At 37.5% G+C, this 22,218-nt stretch overlaps 1 protein-coding gene across 4 annotated transcripts in view; it reads right to left on the reverse strand.

Annotated features, from left to right (window-relative positions):
• The window catches only part of cspg5b (chondroitin sulfate proteoglycan 5b), a 50,155-nt gene extending 34,326 nt beyond the window's left edge, over nucleotides 1–15,829 (reverse strand). For all 4 annotated transcript variants that reach the window (XM_061882769.1, XM_061882767.1, XM_061882771.1 and 1 more), the window contains exons 1-2: nucleotides 15,384–15,829; nucleotides 1,104–1,968 (exon numbers count right to left, since the gene is read on the reverse strand). In XM_061882769.1, coding sequence (XP_061738753.1) covers nucleotides 1,104–1,968; nucleotides 15,384–15,453 — 935 coding nt within the window. In that variant the 5' untranslated portion in view covers nucleotides 15,454–15,829. The remainder of the gene's footprint in view (nucleotides 1–1,103; nucleotides 1,969–15,383) is intronic.
• Nucleotides 15,830–22,218: the final 6,389 nt, after the last annotated feature.

Below are 22,218 nucleotides of genomic sequence, written 5' to 3' on the forward strand. Positions count from 1 at the left end.
TCGCCATGTCTTGTCTTCGTTCTTCTGCTTCGTCTCTGTTATGTTTTCGGGACATTACTACTTCCTCTTCCCCTTCGAGCTGTCCTGGATGGATTGAAATTTGTTTTTTCCGATCATTTTGCAACTTGCAAGCGTACTTCTTCTTCCTACTCGTCGTCGCCCTGTCTCGTCTTCTTTTTTCTTTTTCGTCTCTGTTATGTTTTTTGGGCATTACTACTTGCCATAGTTTTGAAGCAATGCATGATGGGAATCCGGATGTTGTGTGTCAGTGTGTTAACATGCCGGCTGGAATAAACCCACGCTGAGAAGTAGCTCCGTGCCTGCCTACTTTATGGGTTATAGATAAAGCTATGGATGACGGAGACATATATAGTAGTCTCCTTTTCAGGTTGTAGAGGACGCGAAAGGTAGTGCCTTAAAGGCACGCCCCCAATATTGTTGTCTGGGTGGAAATCGGGAGAATGGTTGCCCCGGGAGATTTTTGGGAGGGTTGGCAAGTATGTGTATACGCGCACTAAGTAAGTGCAGAGATGTTCTAGAAAAACAACTCTTTAAAGTTAAAGTACCTTTTGATGATATTATGGAGCGTAGATGTTGAAATCCCTAAATTTCTTGCAATTGCACTTTGAGAAAGGTTGTTCTTAAACTGTTTGACTATTTGCCCACGCAGTTGTGGACAAAGGGGTGTACCTCGCCCCATCCTTTCTTGTGAAAGACTGAGCATTTTTTGGGAAGCTGTTTTTATAGCCAATCATGGCACCCACCTGTTCCCAATTAGCCTGCACACCTGTGGGATGTTCCAAATAAGTGTTTGATGAGCATTCCTCAACTTTATCAGTATTTATTGCCACCTTTCCCAACTTCTTTGTCACGTGTTGCTGGCATCAAATTCTAAAGTTAATGATTATTTGCAAAAAATAAAGTTAATGAGTTTGAACATGAAATATGTTGTCTTTGTAGCATATTCAACTGAATATGGCTTGAAAAGGATTTGCAAATCATTGTATTCTGTTTATATTTACATCTAACACAATTCCCCAACTCATATGGAAACAGGGTTTGTAGAAAGAAGTGTGTAAACATGGAGAGTGTGTGTGTATTACCTGCAGAAGGCTCCCACGCCCGCCACCACAGTACACACTCCTTCATTGAAGCAGAAATTGGGTTGGGCGTCACACTGCGAGACACACATCCCGGGCCCGGAGCGCACAAAGCCCAGCCTGCACCCGTCTCCCCCCAGGGCGCCACCCAGGCTTAGGTCTCCACCGTTGTCTGGTGCCGGCTGGGACGTCGCGGGCCACGCGGGTTTATTGTCCACGCCGGGCTTCGCGTTGACGGGACGAGCAGGAGAACTGGCCAAGAGCGGGTTCTCATCCTCCATGTAGACGGGCGGGGAAGGGGTGGGCTCGGGCTCCGGGGTGGGGTCCGAGGCGGAGAGATCGTCGTCCGGCGACAGGTAGTCGTAAAAGTCCGACAGTGTCCAAGCTGTGGGGGCGCCTGCTTTTTGCTTCTGGGGCTTGGGAAGCTTAGCCCCGGGAGACTCCACGTCGGAAGGTACGACTTCCGGTGCGGGACTGTGGAACTCCACGGTGATGATGTCGTCAGACAAGGGGTTCCCGGGCTGATCCGGTCCTGCTCCACCGCCAGTGAGCTCTTCCCCGACAGGAGGGTCTTCCTCCACCAGAGCGAGATGGGCGTGTTTGTGGGAGTGAGAGTGTTTAGACAAAGTGGGGACCTCTGCTTCTATCAGGTGTTTGTGGGAGTGAGAGTGTTTAGACAAAGTGGGGACCTCTGCTTCTATCAGGTGTTTGTGGGAGTGAGAGTGTTTAGACAAAGTGGGGACCTCTGCTTCTATCAGGTGCTCCCTTTCTGCCGAGTCATCACTTAGCACCATCCTGGTGTTCAAGGCCTCCTGGTGCCAGGATGATTGGTTACGATGGTGATGGCGCCGAGACATTGAATGCCTCCCTGTCAATCAAAACCAAAAGTAATTAGACAGATAGCTAGATAGATAGATAGTACTTTATTGATTCCTTCAGGAGCGTTCCCTCTGGAAGATTAAAATTCCAGCAGCAGTGTACAGAATTGAGATCAAATTTGAAAAGTAAATAATGGGAAACAAAATAAAAAAATACAACTATAAGAATAAAAATATAACAGTAAATATAGGACTATAACAAGAGAAACTATGCAGTCGTGACCATGTTATGAAAATTAACAAAATTTGACTCATCGATTTATTGATCTATTTATTACCTCCTTATAGGGTTGTCCCAATACCAGTATTTTGGTACCGGTACCAAAATACATTTCGATACCTTTCGATACTTTTCTAAATAAAAGGGGATCACAAAAAATGGCAATATTGACTTCATTTGAACAAAAATTCTCAGTTTGCTTTAATCATATGTTTATTGTTGCAATCGAAGAACAATTTATTCCTTAAATAAAATAGTGAACACAACTTTTCTTTTTCAAAATCAGAAGTTTTTTTGTTTTTGTTTGTTTTTTATTGCCGTTGTTATAGAGAACGGGTTCACAAACTAGGATTTTTTCTTGGTGCAATTTTTTTTTTAATTTAACAATTTTAGTAGTAAGTAAACAAACAAAGGCTCCTAATTAGTCTGCTGACGTATGCAGTAACATATTGTGTCATTTATGTCAAACTTGGACTAGGACGCAAAGGACAGTTGGCACGAGAGAGACGTGAATGTGAGTACATATTTTATTTTTAACACTATAACTAAAAAAAAGGCAAACAAAGGGCGCTCACAAGGAGGTACAAACACTGGGCTATGAAAAACAAAAGACTAGTAAAAAGGCTACAAACTATAAACATGAACAAAAACACTTGCACCGTGGCATGAACAACAGAACTTACGTGGCGTGGACAAAACGAACAGCACAGCATGGCATGAAGCAGATGAGGAATATGTGTATGTATGAAGTTGCCAGGCCGACTACCTGGTAACTGTGGCTTAAATAATAGCTATGAAAATTAACAGGTGTGAGAGCTGAGGACAGGGGCGTGACTTGAGGGCAAGGTGAAATCAATGAGTTGGCATGGAGATAAGAGAAACAAGGAAGTGCAAAAGCGGGATACAAGTGTCCAGAAAATAACCAAACATGACAAAAACAAAACATGATCCATAGACCTGACAATTTTTACATCTCTTATGAAGGACAAGCTGTAAAAATTGATTATTAATCCACTTGTTCATTTACCGTTAACATCTGCTTATTTTCTCTTTCAACATGTTCTATCTACACTTCAGTTAAAATGTAATAATCTCTTTATTCTTCTCTTCTTTGATACTTGACATTAGTATTGGATGATACCACAAATTTAGGTATCGATCCGATACCAAGTAGTTCCAGGATCATACATTGGTCATATTCAAAGTCTTCATATGTCCAGGGACGTATTTCCAGAGTTTATAAACATAATAAGATTTTTTTTTTTTAAGTAGTCATAGTAGTATCGACTAGATACACTCTTGTACTTGGTATCATTACAGTGGATGCTAGGTGTAGATCCGTCCATGGCATTTGTTTACATTCAGACGTGCTAGCTTTTGTTAGCGATGATGCCGGTGAGCTATTGTGAAGTGAAGCCTGTTTAGCTATTCTGTGTAGCTGTGTCTGCTTGTAAGTACTCGGTGATTGTGCGCTGCCGAACATGCTCCTCTGCTCGTAAAACCCGCAATGTCACGACGCGGGAACATCGCCCCGGAACCGGTCCTTTTCAAACAGAGTATAGTACAGTTTTGGATTCATTAGTACCGCGATACTATTCTGATCCTGGTATATAATGTACAACCCTACCTCCTCATAACCAGTGTCCTCTACAGTGGACATTTGCATAAAAGGGCTGTTTTCCCCCCAAATTTACCCCCAAACTAACACTGCATGGAACGCTGATTGTTAGGAGGATGTACTGCATGTGTAAGTGTGGAATGATGCAAGCAGTGTTCTACCATAAAAATCACACCAATTTTCTCTCAATTGTATGAATTTATTCTTATAAAAGTACGACTTTTTCCCCACATGATTGTTTTCTCCTAACATTATGACTTTTCTTTTAAGATGACAAACTTTTTCTTTTAAAATGACTTTATTTATACTTTTTTTCCCCCATAAGGTAGTTTTTCTTTTGATACTTTGACTTTTTTCTTGTAAAATTAGACTGGATGTCTAAAAAATTATCGTAAATAACATTTTCTCCCTGTAAAATGAAAAACTATCCTCCTAATAATTTGATTTATTATTGTAAAATTGTGACTCTTTTTCTCTTAAGATCACTTTTTTTTTTTTTTATTGATATGGTTTTCTTCTCATAAGATTTGGACTTTTTTCCCGAAAAATATATGTTTTTCTTTGGCTGTATTCAATCCAGCACAAGTTTTTGATAAGATTGCAAAGTTTTTCTCCTATAAGTATAACTTTTTTCTTGTGAAAGTACATCTTCTTATTATGTAAGATGAACTTTTATTGTCACTGCAGTATTATGCCTTTTATTTTCCTAAATGTACGACTTATTTCCCTGTAAGATTCCAAAGTTTTCCTCCAAATATTGTGCCTTTATTCTTGTGAAATTATAACTTTTTTCCCCCCTGTAAAATTACGTTTTTCTCTTAATAATGTGACTTTATTCTCATAAAATTAAATCATTTCCTTGTAACATTACTAGATTTTGTCCTAACATTATAACTTCATTATTGTAAAATTATGACAATTTTTTCTTATATTTTTTATTATTATTATGGCTTTATTCTCATAATATTGTGATTTTTTTTTTTTCCCAAGTAAAAATAAAGTTTTTCTTTAAAAACATGTTTTTATTCCACTACAATTTGGACTTTTTTCATTAGACTACAAAGTTTTTCTCTTTATAGTGTAACTTTTTTCTCATAAAAGTACAACCTTTTCCCCCGTGGGATTAGTTTTCCTTGTAATATTCTGACTATCCTTGTAAAATTACGACTTTTTTCCCCCATGTAAAATTATGTTTTTCTCTTAATATTATGACTTTATTCTCGTACAATTACGACTTTTTCCCTGTAAGATTACTATATTTTCTCCTAATATTATGATTTCATTATTGTAAAATTATGACTCATTTTCTCATATTTTTTCTCATTATTATGGCTTTATTCTCTTATGATTTTTTTTTCCATTAAAATTACGTTTTTCTTTAAAAAGATGTCTTTATTTGAGTACAATTTGTACGTTATTTTTTTATTAGACTACAAAGTTTTTCTCTTTACAGTACAACTTTTTTCCTGTAAAATTAAGTTGTTCTCTTGATATTATGACTTTTTCGTAAAATTACAACTTTTTCCCTTCACAATTACTATATTTTTTTCGTATTATTATGACTTCATTATTGTAAAATTATTACAAATTTTCTCATATTTTTTCTCATTATTATGCCTTTATTCTTATAATATGATTTTTTTCCCATCATTATTACGTTTTTCTTTAAAAACATGTCTTTATTCCAGTACATTTGGGACTTTTTTTGTAGACTACAAAGTTTTTCACTTTATATCATAACTTTTTTCCCATAAAAGTAAAACTTGTTCCCCATAAGATTACAGTTTTTCTCTTTAATGACTTCATTCTTCTGAAATTCCGACTTTTTTTTCCCCTGTAAAATTGTTTTTCTCTTATAACTTTTTCTTTAAAAACATTTCTTTATTCCAGTACTATTTGGACTTTTTCATTAGCCTACAAAGTTTTTCTCTTTAAAGAACAACTTTTTTCTCGTAAAAGTACAACTTTTCCCCCGTAAGATTACAGTTTTTCTCCTGATATTATGACTTTATTCTTGTAAAATTCGGACTTTTTTTCCCCCTGTAGAATTAAGTTTTTCTTCCAATATTATGACTTCATTATTGTAAAATTATGACTAATTTTCTCATACATTTTATTATTATTAGGACTTCATTATTGTAAAATTATGACAAATTTTCTCATTTTTTTTTTCTTTTTATTACGGCTTTATTCTCATATTATGATTTTTTTTCAGTAAAATTACATTGTTGTTTTTTCATTTTTCAAATCAACATACAAGATATGTTTTTATCTTAATAGTATGAATTTATTCGAAGGGTCAGAGACGAAGGAATGTTCTGGCCTCGTGAAGAAGAGTAGTCTGCTAATGAAAGTGTGACGGTGTGGGTTTAGGCACACCCAAAGTGCTCTGGTGACCAAGACTGGGTGAGGATCAGACGAGGATTTAGAGGCAGAGGTTCACTTTGCTTTCCGTCAACACAAATAAATAAACAAACAAAAGCTAAGTAGTGGGATGTCCGACAGAGAACCGCCGTCCTCTACGGTGCACACTTCTTTTGCAGAAAGGGGATATTTTCTCCCCAAACGTCCAGTGCAGTGGACGCTGGTAGTCAGGAAGTGCATGTAGCACGTCCATCTATTGATGTGACAGCGTGCTAACGTGCTAGCGTGTGGAACAAGCATACAAGACCACAACAGCCTGGCACCTCCACCTCATGCTGGAAACCAGCCTGGTCACACACTGTTGTGGGATGTCATCCCATTCTTCAAGCAGTGAGCCAGCATGTTTAGTTTTTTTATATTCCAAGAAAAAACATGCTGCAGCTTTATGTTGTATTATGTACACTACTACTTGTTCTCTTAATATTCTGACTTCATTATTTCATTATTTATATAGTATGACTTCATGCTCATTAATTTCCTTTTTTTCCCTGTAATATTCAATGTTTCTCTTAATATTAAGAGGTTTTCTTTTTACTAATTATTATATATTTATAGATTTTTTAAATTACATTTATCTCTTGATATTAGAGGTGAGATTTATTTATTTTTCTCTTTCAGTATGTGAAATTATGACTTTAAAAAAAAAGTTTTCTTAATATGACTTTATTCCTGTTAAAATTGCAACGTTTTCCCTTTAAGATTAAGTTTTTCTCTCAATATTCTGACTTCATTTTTGTAAAATTAAGACATAAGATTACATAGTTTTTGACTTTATTCTCATTAAATTCCAACTTTTTCCCACAAGATATTTTTTTTATCTTAATAGAATGAATTTATTAAAATTACTTAGATATAAAATGTATGCACATTTTTATTTACCTCTTCATTTTAAAGGTGTGACTTATTACGACTTTTGAACAGGTTTTTTTTTAATTTTAGGACTTTATTCTTGTAAAATTAGGACTTTTTGAACAGTTCATTCCTGTAAAATTGCAACTTTTTTCCTATAAGATTACATTTTTCTCTTAATATTTTGACTTTATTATTTACAATTAAGATGAAAGATTATGTTTTTTTAACTTAATTTTCATTAAATTCCAACTTTTTCCCGCAGTATATATTTTGTATCTTAATGTTATGAATTTATTAAAATGACTTAATTATAAAATAATGGACATGTTGAATCTTCCTCTTCATATTAAAGGTGTGACTTGTTTCCTTTAAAATGATTTTTTTCTCTTATAAATTATGACCTTTACAAAAGTTTTTTTCTTAATATTATGACTTTATTCTTGTAAAATGATGACCTTTTTCCGTGTAATATTACATTTTCTCTTAACATTATGACTTTATTTTTTTGAAAAATTGCAACTTTTTCCCTACAAGATTACGTTTTTCTCTTAGTCTGACTTCATTTTTGTAAAATTATGACATAAGATTACAAAGTTTTTGACTTTATTCTCATTAAATTCCAAGCATTTTCCCACAAGATATTCTTTTCTATCTTAATATTATGAATATATTAAAATTACTTAATTTTAAAAATAATGGACATGTTGAATCTTCCTCTTCATATTAAAAGTGTGACTTATTTCCTTTAAAATTATTTTTTTCTCTTACAGGATGTAAAATTATGACCTTTAGAACAGTTTTTTTTTGATATTATGACTTTATTCTTGTAAAATTATCACCTTTTTCCGTGTAGCATTAAAACATTTTCTCTTAATATAAGACTTTATTCCTGTAAAATTGCAACTTTTTCCCTATAAGATTGTGTTTCTCTTAGTATTCAGACTTCATTAATTAAAAAATTACCCAAAATGTTTTTCATAGTATGACTTTATTCTCATTAATTTTAATTAATTAATGATTTCTCATTAATTTTCAAGTTATTTTTCCCGTATCATAAAATGTTTCTCTTAATACTAATTTCTTTTTTATTAATATTAAAGATGTATTGAATGTTTTAAATGACATGTCTTTTTTAAGATTAGAGGTATGATTTATTTAATTTTCTACTATGGTATGTGAAATTATGATTTTTTTTCATTCTTAATATCCATCCATTTTCTACCGCTTATTCCCTTTTGGGGTCGCGGGGGGGCGCTGGTGCCTATCTCAGCTACAAATTGGGCGGAAGGCGGGGTACACCCTGGACAAGTCGCCACCTCCTCTCAGGGCCAACACAGATAGACAGACAACATTCACACACTAGGGACCATTTAGTGTGTGAAATTATGATTTTATTTTATTTTTTCTTAATATTATGACTTTATCCCTGAAAAACTTTTTTCTTATAAATTTTTCTCTTAATATTCTGACTTAATTTTTGTAAAATTAAGATTTAGATTAAGATTATTCTCATTAAAATCTAATTTTCATCTTAATAGTATGAATTTATAAAAATTACTCAATTACAAAATTAAGTAATTTTATATTAAAGGTGTGACTTATTTCCTTTAAAAAAATGTCTTATAGGTTGTAAATGTTTTTCTTAATATTATGACTTTATTCTTGTAAAATTGCTGCTATTTTTCCTATTTTTCCTTTCTATTTTTTTCTTGAATTGTGTTATCAGATTGTGCTGAAGACCCATGAAATAAAAGCTGCTTTTATAGTCGAGGAATTGTAATTAAATCACAAATTTACATCCATCCATCCATCCATTTTCTACCGCTTATTCCCTTTCGGGGTCGCGGGGGGCGCTGGCGCCTATCTCAGCTACAATCGGGCGGAAGGCAGGGTACACCCTGGACAAGTCGCCACCTCATCGCAGGGCCAACACAGATAGACAGACAACATTCACACGCTAGGGACCATTTAGTGTTGCCAATCAACCTATCCCCAGGTGCATGTCTTTGGAGGTGGGAGGGGCCTATCCCCAGGTGCATGTCTTTGGAGGTGGGAGGGGCCTATCCCCAGGTGCATGTCTTTGGGGGTGGGAGGGGCCTATCCCCAGGTGCATGTCTTTGGAGGTGGGAGGGGCCTATCCCCAGGTGCATGTCTTTGGAGGTGGGAGGGGCCTATCCCCAGGTGCATGTCTTTGGAGGTGGGAGGGGCCTATCCCCAGGTGCATGTCTTTGGAGGTGGGAGGGGCCTATCCCCAGGTGCATGTCTTTGGGGGTGGGAGGGGCCTATCCCCAGGTGCATGTCTTTGGAGGTGGGAGGGGCCTATCCCCAGGTGCATGTCTTTGGAGGTGGGAGGGGCCTATCCCCAGGTGCATGTCTTTGGAGGTGGGAGGGGCCTATCCCCAGGTGCATGTCTTTGGAGGTGGGAGGGGCCTATCCCCAGGTGCATGTCTTTGGGGGTGGGAGGGGCCTATCCCCAGGTGCATGTCTTTGGAGGTGGGAGGGGCCTATCCCCAGGTGCATGTCTTTGGAGGTGGGAGGGGCCTATCCCCAAGTGCATGTCTTTGGAAGTGGGAGGGGCCTATCCCCAGGTGCATGTCTTTGGAGGTGGGAGGGGCCTATCCCCAGGTGCATGTCTTTGGAGGTGGGAGGGGCCTATCCCCAGGTGCATGTCTTTGGAGGTGGGAGGGGCCTATCCCCAGGTGCATGCCTTTGGAGGTGGGAGGGGCCTATCCCCAGGTGCATGTCTTTGGAGGTGGGAGGGGCCTATCCCCAGGTGCATGTCTTTGGAGGTGGGAGGGGCCTATCCCCAGGTGCATGTCTTTGGAGGTGGGAGGGGCCTATCCCCAGGTGCATGTCTTTGGAGGTGGGAGGGGCCTATCCCCAGGTGCATGTCTTTGGCGGTGGGAGGGGCCTATCCCCAGGTGCATGTCTTTGGAGGTGGGAGGAAGCCGGAGTACCCGGAGGGAACCCACGCACTCACGGGGAGAACATGCAAACTCCACACAGAAAGATCCCAAGCCTGGATTTGAACCCAGGACTGCAGGAACTTCGTATTGTGAGGCAGACGCACTAACCCCTCTGCCACCGTGATGCCCCACAAATTTACAGGAGCAACTATTTAGTTTGTTGAAAATGACAAAAGCGTTGACGGAATTGGGAAGAGGTGCTGGTCCAAATCTCCGCCATCCCCTCGGTGACAACCTTCAAACTCCATTGAGCGCCTCGGCTCTGAGTCGCCTCTCCTTGTCCTCTCAGATCGCAGCTCAACCATTTGAACAGCATCTCCACGTGACCGCGCTCACCAACCCTCGAACCAAGAGATCCATCTCGCAGCCTCACACACACACACACACACACACACACACACACACACACAAGGAGCGGTTGCCATGGTGAGATGCACATAGATGGCAGGTTGAAAGGAGGAGAGAAGCGAGAGTGGAAACAGAGAATCCAGTGTTTGCCGCCGCCGCTGCTCTGCTTATTTTAATGGTCCACTAAAAGCCGTGTCGTCCGACTCCAGACAAAATGGAGCGACGGCCTCAGAAAGACCTGTTGGGCCAAAAAAACGACTACGGCCGATTGAAATCAATTCTCTGCAACGTGGCTCCAAGGTGGCATCCTGTCCGCAGCCATTTATCCGAGCTCAGACGGAAGACGGGGAGATTACACCAACCACCGTCGCTTCCTTTCAAACGACTCGCACCTTTTTAGCTGCCCACACCTTAGCTTGTCACCATGGCAACGGCTTTGACTCCAGGCGGCTGTCCTCACTCACACTCGGCCGAGCCAGCAGGACGCCATCCTTATCATCTCGCCACTCCACGGCGGACATGTGGCTTGTAACCTCCGTCACCAACTGGGTGGGATCGCTGGTGAATCACGGCGATCGAACCCGGGACCTTTCGTATTGCGAACCGCGCATACACTAAACATGGATTTACTGGATTTTTTAAAATTACATTTATCTCCTAATATTAGAGGTGTGATTTATTTATTTTTCTCTTACTGTATGTGAAATATGAGGTGGTGACTTGTCCATGGTGTACCCCGCCTTCCGCCCGATTGATAGGCACCAGCGCCCCCCCGCGACCCCAAAGGGAATAAGCGGTAAAAAATGGATGGATGGTTTTTATGCTCCTTAATTTCCAACTTTTTTTCCCCCTAAGATTTTCTTACGGGGAAATTTTCTCTTAATAATAATTTTTTTTAAATTATGATCTATTTCAGGGGTCAGCAACCTTTTTGAAAGCAAGATCTACTTCTTGGGTACTGATTAATGTGAAGGGCTACCAGTTTGATACACACTTAAATAAATTGACAGAAATAGCCAATTTGCTCAATTTACATTTAACTCTGTTATTATTGATAATTAATGATATTTATCTTTGTGGAAACACTGATCATCTTAATGATTTCTCACAATAAATATATTTTTGATGACATGTTTTAAATAGGTTAAAATCCAATCCGCACTTTGTTAGAATATATAACAAATTGGACCAAGCTATATTTCTAACAAAGACAAATCATTATTTCTTTTAGATTTTCCAGAACAAACATTTTAAAAGACATTCAAAAGACTTTGAAATAAGATTTAAATGTGATTCTACAGATTTTTTAGATTTGCCAGAATATTTTTTTTAAATTTTAATCATAACTTTGAAGAAATATTTCACAAATATTCTTCGTCGAAAAAACAGAAGCTAAAATAAAGAAGTTAATTAGAAGGTATTTATTATTTTTACAATAAAAAAAATAAATTTACTTGAACATTGATTTAAATTGTCAGGAAAGAAGAGGAAGGAATTTAAAAGGTAAATGTGTTTAAAAATCCTAAAATCATTTTTAAGGTTGTATTTTTTCTCTAAAATTGTCTTTCTGAAAGTTATAAGAAGCAAAGGAAAAAAATAAATGAATTTATTTAAACAAGTGAAGACCAAGTCTTGGATTTTGATTTTTTATTTGACTTTTGTCTCTCTTAGAATTAAAAATGTCAAGCAAAGCGAGACCAGCTTGCTAGTAAATAAATACAATTTAAAAAATAGAGGCAGCTCACTGGTAAGTGCTGCTATTTGAGCTATTTTTAGAACAGGCCAGCGGGCGACTCATCTGGTCCTTACGGGCGACCCCTGCTCTATTTAATGATTTTTTATTAATATTATTATTTATTTTTCTCTTACAGAATGTGAAATAATGACTTTTTTCTTAATATTAGGACTTTATTCCCATAAAATTCCAATTTTTTCTATAATTATTTCTTAGAAGTATTCTGACTTCATTTTTGTAAAATTAAGACATGAGATTACCAAGTTTTTGACTTTATTCTTTTTAAATTACAACTTTTTCCCACAAGATAACATTTTTATCTTAATAGTATGAGTCTATTAAAATTACTCAATTACAAAATTAATGCATTTTTTTTTATTGCATTTACTTCAAATTAAAGGTGTGACTTGTTTCCTTTAAAAAAAAAGTTCTCTAATAGGTTGTAAAATTATGACTTTGTGAACAGTTTTTTTCTTAATTTTATGACTTTTTTGTCATAAAATTTCAACTTTTTTCTTATAGGTTTTCTGACTTCATTATTCACAAAATTATAACAAGATTTTTTTTTCTAGTAGGACTTTATGCTCCTTAATTTCCAACTTTTTTACCCATAAGATTAAAATTTTCTCTTAGTAGTAAGAGTTATTTTTTCGATTAATTATTATATATTGACTGATTTTTTTAATTACCCGTATCTGTGAATATTACAGCTGTGATTTATTTATTTTTCTCTTACAGAATGTGAAATGACTTTTTTTTCTTAATATTATGACTTTATTCCCATAAAATTTCAACTTTTTTCTTATAGGTTTTCTGACTTCATTATTCACAAAATTATAACAAGATTTTTTTTTCTAGTAGGACTTTATGCTCCTTAATTTCCAACTTTTTTACCCATAAGATTAAAATTTTCTCTTAGTAGTAAGTTATTTTTTCGATTAATTATTATATATTGACTGATTTTTTTAATTACCCGTATCTGTGAATATTAGAGCTGTGATTTATTTATTTTTCTCTTACAGAATGTGAAATAATGACTTTTTTTTTCTTAATATTATGACTTTCTTCACATAAAATTTCAACTTCTTTCTATAATTATTTCTTAGAAGTATTCTGACTTCATTTTTGTAAAATTAAGACATGAGATTACCAAGTTTTTGACTTTATTCTTTTTAAATTCCAACTTTTTCCCACAAGATGACATTTTTATCTTAATAGTATGAGTCTATTAAAATTACTCAATTACAAAATTAATGCAATTTTTTTATTACATTTACTTCAAATTAAAGGTGTGATTTGTTTCCTTTAAAAAAAAAAAAATCTGTAATAGGTTGTAAAATTATGAACAGTTTTTTTCTTAATATTATGAATTTTTTTGTCATAAAATTTCAACTTTTTTCTTATAGGTTTTCTGACTTCATTATTCACAAAATTATAACAAGATTTTTTTTTCTAGTAGGACTTTATGCTCCTTAATTTCCAACTTTTTTACCCATAAGATTAAAATTTTCTCTTAGTAGTAAGTTATTTTTTCGATTAATTATTATATATTGACTGATTTTTTTTAATTACCCGTATCTGTTAATATTAGAGCTGTGATTTATTTATTTTTCTCTTACAGAATGTGAAATGACTTTTTTTTCTTAATATTATGACTTTATTCCCATAAAATTTCAACTTTTTTCTTATAAGTTTTTCTCTTAATATTCTGACTTCATTTTTGTAAAATTAAGACATAAGATTACAAAGTTTTTGACTTTATTCTCATTCAATTCTAACTCTTTCCAACAAGATAAAAAAAAATTTTTATCTAATAGTATGATGTTATTAAAATTACTTAATTATTCTAAAATTAATGCAATTTTTTTTAATTACATTTACTTCTTCAAATTAAAGGTGTGACTTGTTTCCTTTAATATTTGATTTTTCTTTTTTAGGTTGTAAAATAATGACTTTTTGTAAAATTGCAACTTTTTTTGTATAAGATTACTTTGTTGTCTTAATATTCTGACTTCATTATTCAAAACATTATAACAAGAATTTTTTTTAATAGTATGACTTTATGCTCCTTAATTTCCAACTTTTTTTCCCCTAAGATTAACTTTTTCTCTTAAAAGTAAGATTTTTTTTAATATTAATTATTGTATATTTACTTTTTTAAATTACATGTATCTATTAATATTAGAGGTTTGATGTATTTATTTATTTGTCTCCTATAGTATGTGGAAATTATGATTTAAAAAAAAAGTTTTTTCTTAAAATGACTTTATTTATAATCTGTCTCATTGCAGATGAGACAAATTAACTTTTCCTTACACTAAACAAAAAAAAAAAAGTCCCAAGTCCACAGATGATGTAAAACTCTTCCTGTTTCCCCAAAGATTTTGCCATTTTTCCCCCTTTTGCACTAATTGACTGACAAAGTGTGCACTTGCCTCGCGCTCTTTCATGTCATCGATGGAGAAAATGCATTTTTAGACTAATACGACTTGCTTGAGCGGCGAGGAGACCCTGAGATTAACAAGCGGTAGAAAATGGATGGATGGAATGGCTACAAAGGACAGATAAAACAATAATAATTAAAAAAATATATATATTTTTTGGGACGCTGGCGGACTGTATCTGGCCCGTGGTCTGTAGTTTGGGGGACCCCTGATATTGATGTCAGCATTCAATCTGACAGAATATAGGGGGAGGGCGGGGACAAGCGGTAGAACATGGATGGATGGATGATGATCATATTTCACCTTATGGTTGAACCCCTGCCATGTTGATCAGTCAATCTGCTGCAGGGTAACAGCACATATCAAGGCTGGGTGGGGGTGTGAAAATAGTGCGGGGGGGGGGGGGGGGTGGTGCTGGCTGCGCGCGCCCGTGAACCCCGACGACCCTCGTCGTGCACGAGCAGCCTGTTGCCGGGCAGCGGCTGCTATTAACGCCTTCCTCGCCACTACAAGCAGATGTCTCGCAGATGCAAGTGAGAGCCGTCACTTTGCCGGCCACCTTTTGGCGTGCGCGTGCGCAGTGCCATCGCTGGCGTGGCTGTGACGTCATTTATGTCACCGAGGTTGATACACTGACGTCATCACAACGGCTGTTCATTCCACTGTGATTGAATGATTATTATTGAATATTTAACGTGCTTTGTGGACGCCGTCATCCTTCAGTTTTACTTTCAACAGGGCAGGGTGTGACGCGGTATATTTACAAATAAAACACAGCATGCATGTCGTGGGTCTTACCGTGCGTGGAGAGGGGAATTAGAAGCAGACAGACGGTGATCAGCACCTGCCAGGTCCACCTACACGCCATGCCGGCCCCTGTTCAGACTTCCCTTTTCACGCAAAACCCCGATCCGATCCCGTCTCGTCACGTCACGTCACGTCACGTCCTCAATTCAGCAGCTGGGCTCCATCCTGGGGTCTCCGCGATCCTCCACAGCGTCGGCGCGCGCTCCAGTCGCAGGCAATGAAGCGCGTGTCGGGGCGCGTGGAGTAGTAAATGCGCGCCGCCGGTGAAGTCTTTTTTTTTTTTTTTTTTCTTCCCGCGAGCCGGTCGTCTCGACTTCCGTGCACGTGTGCGTGCGCGTCACAACTGCGTCCGTGGTCACCGGCTAATGTGCGTGGACGTGGACGTGCACGCGCGCTAATCCTCTTCTGTAGTGTTGGACAATGGCAGCTGCTCCTCAGTCACCCACTGGGGGGGGGGGGGGCGTGCCAGCAGAGGGCGCTGTTTAGGTACGCCTTTATTTTTCGCGCCTCATTCACTACCAAAATAATTGTTTTTAAATGTTTCAATTATTAATTATGATTAAAAAATAAAGACAATGTAATATTCCATGCATACTTGCCAACCTTGACACCTCCGATTTCGGGAGGTGGGGGGAGGGGTGTCCTCCTTCGGTGTGCAGTGAAGCATCTTTAGCTATTCCTCGTCCTCCATTGATAATGGTACTTGTAAGAAATGTACTCTGTCGCCATGGAGACGAGGATTAGTGATTTTGTAGTCGCTCGAACACTGCAGACTGCGGATGGATGTTAGCTGCTAGCTAGCTAGCCATGTCTTAAAGCACCTCTTGCTGAGGGTGTTTCAGTGTTATAACTTCACCTTTATCTTGACTTTTTAAGCCAAAATGCGTCCATTCTTCCTTTTCTTTCAACACACTGTGTCTGCTTGTAGGTACTCCGTGTTTTTGCGCTGCCGAACATGCTCTCTGCTCGTAAAAAACAGCAATGTCACGACACGTTAAGAAAAACAACAAAAAATAAAATTGGGAACCCATCCATCCATCCATTTTCTACTGCTTGTTCCTTTCAGGGTCGTGGGGGGGTTTGAGGACCACTGGTCTCTATGGCGACAGTCCAGAATTCTATGTTGGTCCATCTGCCTTTGTGTCCCCATAATGTATATAAAATGTACAAACATGCACACATTCATAGGCAAAACAAAGTATTGTTATTTATTGCTATAAATATTCCATCCATCCATCCATTTTCTACTGCTTGTCCCTTTCAGGGTCGTGGGGGGGTTTGAGGACCACTGGTCTCTATGGCAACGGTCCAGACTGCTATGTTGGTCCATCTGACTTTGTGTCCCCATAATGTATATAAAATGTACAAACATGCACACATTCATAGGCAAAACAAAGTATTGTTATTTATTGCTTTAAATATTCCATCCATCCATCCATTTTCTACTGCTTGTCCTTTTTGGGGTGGCGGGGGGTTCTGGAGCCTATCTAAACTAAAGTTGCAATGATTGTCACACACACACAAGGAGAGGTGAAATGTGTCCTCTGCATTTGACCCATCACCCTTGATCACCCCCTGGGAGGTGAGGGGAGCAGTGAGCAGCAGCAGTGGCCGCGCTCAGAATTTATTTATGGTGATTTAACCCCCAATTCCAACTTTTGTTGCTGAGTGCCAAACGGGGACGTAACGGGTCTCATTTTTATAGTCTTTGGTATGACTCGGCCGGGGTTTGAACTCCCAACCTGTCGATCTCAGGGCGGACACTAACCACTAGGCCACTGAGTAGGTTCTCAGCTGCATCCGGGCAGTAGGCGGGGTCCACCCTGGACAAGTCACCACCTCATCGCAGGGTCAACACATATAGACAGAAGCAGTACTTTTCAAACAGAGTATATGACCATTTTTTATTCATTAGTACGGCGATAATATACTAGTATACAACCCTAGTTCACACTAACATTTTAATTACATCCCCTCAACTAGGGCTGGGCGATGTGGCCTTTTATTAATATCTTGATATTTTTAGGCCATGTCACGATACACCATATATATCGATTATTTTGCCTTAGCCTTGAATGAAGACTTGATGCATATAATGACAGCAGTATGATGATTCTATGTGTCTACATTCAAACATTCTTCTTCATACTGCATTCATATATGCTACTTTTAAACTTTCATGCAGAGAGGGAAATCACAACTAAAAGTGTATTTATTAAACAGTTATTGGCACAGTGGCACAAACATTCATGTCATTTCCAAAACAGAAAGTGCAAGATTGTCAGAGACATTTTATTTTTATTTATTTATTATTTATTTATTTGTCCTCTGTGTTTTTTATACACTTTGATTTCTATTTTACTGTTTTAATTGATTTTACCCTTTAAAATAGTTTTTAATCATATTTGTTTTTATTGGTTTTATATTTATTTTTTATTTTTTTGTATTTATTTATTTTTTGTTTTTATTCAGTCATTAGTGGAGCATAATATATATATATATATATTTTTTTATTTTTTTATTTTATTTTTTTATTTATTTTTTACAATTGTTTTTAACATGGCTGTGCAGCACTTTGGAAACGTTATTGTTGTTTAAATGTGCTATATAAATAAAGTGGATTGGATTATTTTTTTTTTGTCAGGGACATTTTAAAACAAGCTATGAGTGCACTTTTGTGCATGATGTCACTAAGATGACATATTGAAACAACACTAAATTAAAGTGCACTTTTTGTACAGAATGCCACTACAATAGTTTAAAACAAATATAGTGCACTTTTGTGCATGATGTCACTAAGATGACATATCAAAACAACACTAAATTAAAGTGCACTTTTTGTACAGAACGCCACTACAATAGTTTAAAACAAATAAAGTGCACTTTTGTGCATGATGTCACTAAGATGACATATCAAAACAACACTAAATTAAAGTGCACTTTTTGTACAGAATGCCACTACAATAGTTTAAAACAAATAAAGTTCACTTTTGTGCATGATGTCACTAAGATGACATATCAAAACAACACTAAATTAAAGTGCACTTTTTGTACAGAACGCCACTACAATAGTTTGAAACAAATAAAGTGCACTTTTGTGCATGATGTCACTAAGATGACATATCAAAACAACACTAAATTAAAGTGCACTTTTTGTACAGAACGCACGCCACTACAATAGTTTAAAACAAATAAAGTGCACTTTTGTGCATGATGTCACTAAGATGACATATCAGAACACGAAATTGAAGTGCACTTTTTGTACAGAACGCCACTACAATAGTTTAAAACAAATAAAGTGCACTTTTGTGCATGATGTCACTAAGATGACATATCAAAACAACACTAAATTAAAGTGCACTTTTTGTACAGAACGCCACTACAATAGTTTAAAACAAATAAAGTGCACTTTTGTGCATGATGTCACTAAGATGACATATTGAAACAACCCTAAATTAAAGTGCACTTTTTGTACAGAATGCCACTACAATAGTTTAAAACAAATAAAGTTCACTTTTGTGCATGATGTCACTAAGATGACATATCAAAACAACACTAAATTAAAGTGCACTTTTTGTACAGAACGCCACTACAATAGTTTGAAACAAATAAAGTGCACTTTTGTGCATGATGTCACTAAGATGACATATTGAAACAACACTAAATTAAAGTGCACTTTTTGTACAGAATGCCACTACAATAGTTTAAAACAAATATAGTGCACTTTTGTGCATGATGTCACTAAGATGACATATTGAAACAACACTAAATTAAAGTGCACTTTTTGTACAGAACGCCACTACAATAGTTTAAAACAAAGTGCACTTTTGTGCATGATGTCATTAAGATGACATATCAAAACAACACTCAATTAAAGTACACTTTTTGTACAGAATGCCACTACAATAGTTTAAAACAAATAAAGTGTACTTTTGTGCATGATGTCACTAAGATGACATATCAAAACAACACTCAATTAAAGTACACTTTTTGTACAGAATGCCACTACAATAGTTTAAAACAAATAAAGTGTACTTTTGTGCATGATGTCACTAAGATGACATATTGAAACAACACTAAATTAAAGTACACTTTTTGTACAGAATGCCACTACAATAGTTTAAAACAAATAAAGTGCACTTTTGTGCATGATGTCACTAAGATGACATATCAAAACAACACTAAATTAAAGTGCACTTTTTGTACAGAACGCCACTACAATAGTTTAAAACAAATAAAGTGCACTTTTGTGCATGATGTCACTAAGATGACATATTGAAACAACACTAAATTAAAGTGCACTTTTTGTACAGAACGCCACTACAATAGTTTAAAACAAATAAAGTGCACTTTTGTGCATGATGTCACTAAGATGACATATTGAAACAACACTAAATTAAAGTGCACTTTTTGTACAGGACGCCACTACAATAGTTTAAAACAAATAAAGTGCACTTTTGTGCATGATGTCACTAAGATGACATATCAAAACAACACTCAATTAAAGTACACTTTTTGTACAGAATGCCACTACAATAGTTTAAAACAAATAAAGTGCACTTTTGTGCATGATGTCACACAAGATATTTCAAAAAGTGTCAAATAAAACTGAGCTGCATAATAAAAAATCAAATAGTGTATGTCCTTCACTATGTGGTAGGTTCCTGCGGACATTATCTCCTTTTGTTGTTGACTATTTTTTTCATACGGTGTTGGGGTGGAAATGGTTGCTTGGGCATTTTGTAGGTGTGGCATCAAACAGAGATGTTGACATGCAGAGTTTCAAGCACTTCTCGTTCTCTAACGATGTTACAATCCACTACATGGATCGTTTGTTGTTTGCTTTTGTGTATGTTCTGATCACGTTTTGGACTCTGCCGATCCCAGTATTTCAGCACTTCCTTGTTTGTATTCGTCACCATAGCAACTTCATTTGCTCCACCTGCACTGACGCCCGGCGCACACCTGTTTTTGATTACAGTTTCTGTATTTATACCTGCCTCCTCCCTTTGTTCTGCCTCAGTTCTTCACTTGCTTTATGCAACACTCACGTTTGATGATCCGGTCCTGTTTTTGGCTTGCTAAGTTCCACCTTAGCTTTTGGGCGCACGACACGCGCAGCTTTCGGACTTTACCTCAGTGCTAATGTTAGCCTAGCTCCCCGTGCATTGCACGCGCTTTCTTTTGTCTTTTGCATCAGTGTTCTTTTATCATTTGTTATACATTAAACCAGCTCTTAGCTGCTAACTTGCTTGTCTGGTCCCATGCATCCTGAGTTGACAGCTCCACTCATCTCAATGCGCTCCGAACGTGACAAACGTGTGACTTTTCAAATGATGCCACAAATTAGCAGTGGTGCTACTTTTTGTAGCAACGCTTTTGCCCCACAATTGAAATTACGGTTGTCTGTTCGACATCTTCCCGCTTGAAGCCAAACCACCGCCGGACGATGGACCCTGTGATGTTTTTCTTAGGAATTAATCATTCCTTCATTTGTTACCAGATTTGCACCTTCTCTCTCTCGTATTACCACTCGCAACGCACCGTTAGCATCACAGCTAATGTCACCCATGTAGCTACCTCTCTGCTCGGTGAGGGCGTGTGACGTTGCACACGTGACGTATGGAAGAAGGTGCGCTTGTTTTATGTCTCTGTGAGAAGGAGACACAAGAAAGAGTGAGAAGAGCCTGTAGTGTAATGCCCGCAGCTAAAAGCAACTGCGTGAGAACGTATACTCCAATATCACCATATAGTCAATCAATCAATCAATGTTTATTTATATAGCCCCAAATCACAAATGTCTCAAAAGACTGTACAAATCATTACGACTACAACATCCTCGGAAGAACCCACAAAAGGGCAAGGAAAACTCACACCCAGTGGGCAGAGAGAATTCACATTCAGTGGGACGCCAGTGACAATACTGACTATGAGAAACCTTGGAGAGGACCTCAGATGTGGGCAACCCCCCCCCCTCTAGGGGACCGAAAGCAATGGATGTCGAGCGGGTCTAACATGATACTGTGAAAGTTCAATCCATAGTGGCTCCAAGACAGCAGTGAGAGTCCCGTCCACAGGAAACCATCTCAAGCGGATCAGCAGCGTAGAGATGTCCCCAACCGATACAGGCGAGCGATCCATCCTGGGTCCCGACGAGCGGTCCATCCTGGGTCTCGACTCTGGACAGTCAGTACTTCATCCATGGTCATCGGACCGGACCCCTCCACAAGGGAGGGGGGACATAGGAGAAAGAAAAGAAAAGAAGCGGCAGATCAACTGGTCTAAAAAGGAGGTCTATTTAAAGGCTAGAGTATACAGATGAGTTTTAAGGTTAGACTTAAATGCTTCTACTGAGGTAGCATCTCGAACTGTTACCGGGAGGGCATTCCAGAGTACTGGAGCCCGAACGGAAAACGCTCTATAGCCCGCAGACTTTTTTTGAGCTCTAGGAATCACTAATAAGCCGGAGTCTTTTGAACGCAGATTTCTTGCGTTCAATGATAGTCATTTTCTATATCGCACAGAGACAAACGAGTTTCTTGAGGGTGCATGGGAGTTTGCCCAACCAGTCTACATGTGCTTTGTGGACTTGGAGAGGGCACTGGACCGTGTCCCTCGGGAAGTCCTGTGGGGAGTGCTCAGAGAGTATGGGGTATCGGAATGTCTTATTGTGGCGGTCCGCTCCCTGTATGATCAGTGTCAGAGCTTGGTCCGCATTGCTGGCAGTAAGTCGGTCACATTTCCAGTGAGGGTTGGACTCCACCAAGGCTGCCCTTTGTCACCCATTCTGTTTATAACTTTTATGGACAGAATTTCTAGGCGCAGT

The sequence above is a fragment of the Nerophis ophidion genome, linkage group LG21 (genome assembly GCF_033978795.1).
Source record: "Nerophis ophidion isolate RoL-2023_Sa linkage group LG21, RoL_Noph_v1.0, whole genome shotgun sequence".
Taxonomy (NCBI): domain Eukaryota; kingdom Metazoa; phylum Chordata; class Actinopteri; order Syngnathiformes; family Syngnathidae; genus Nerophis; species Nerophis ophidion.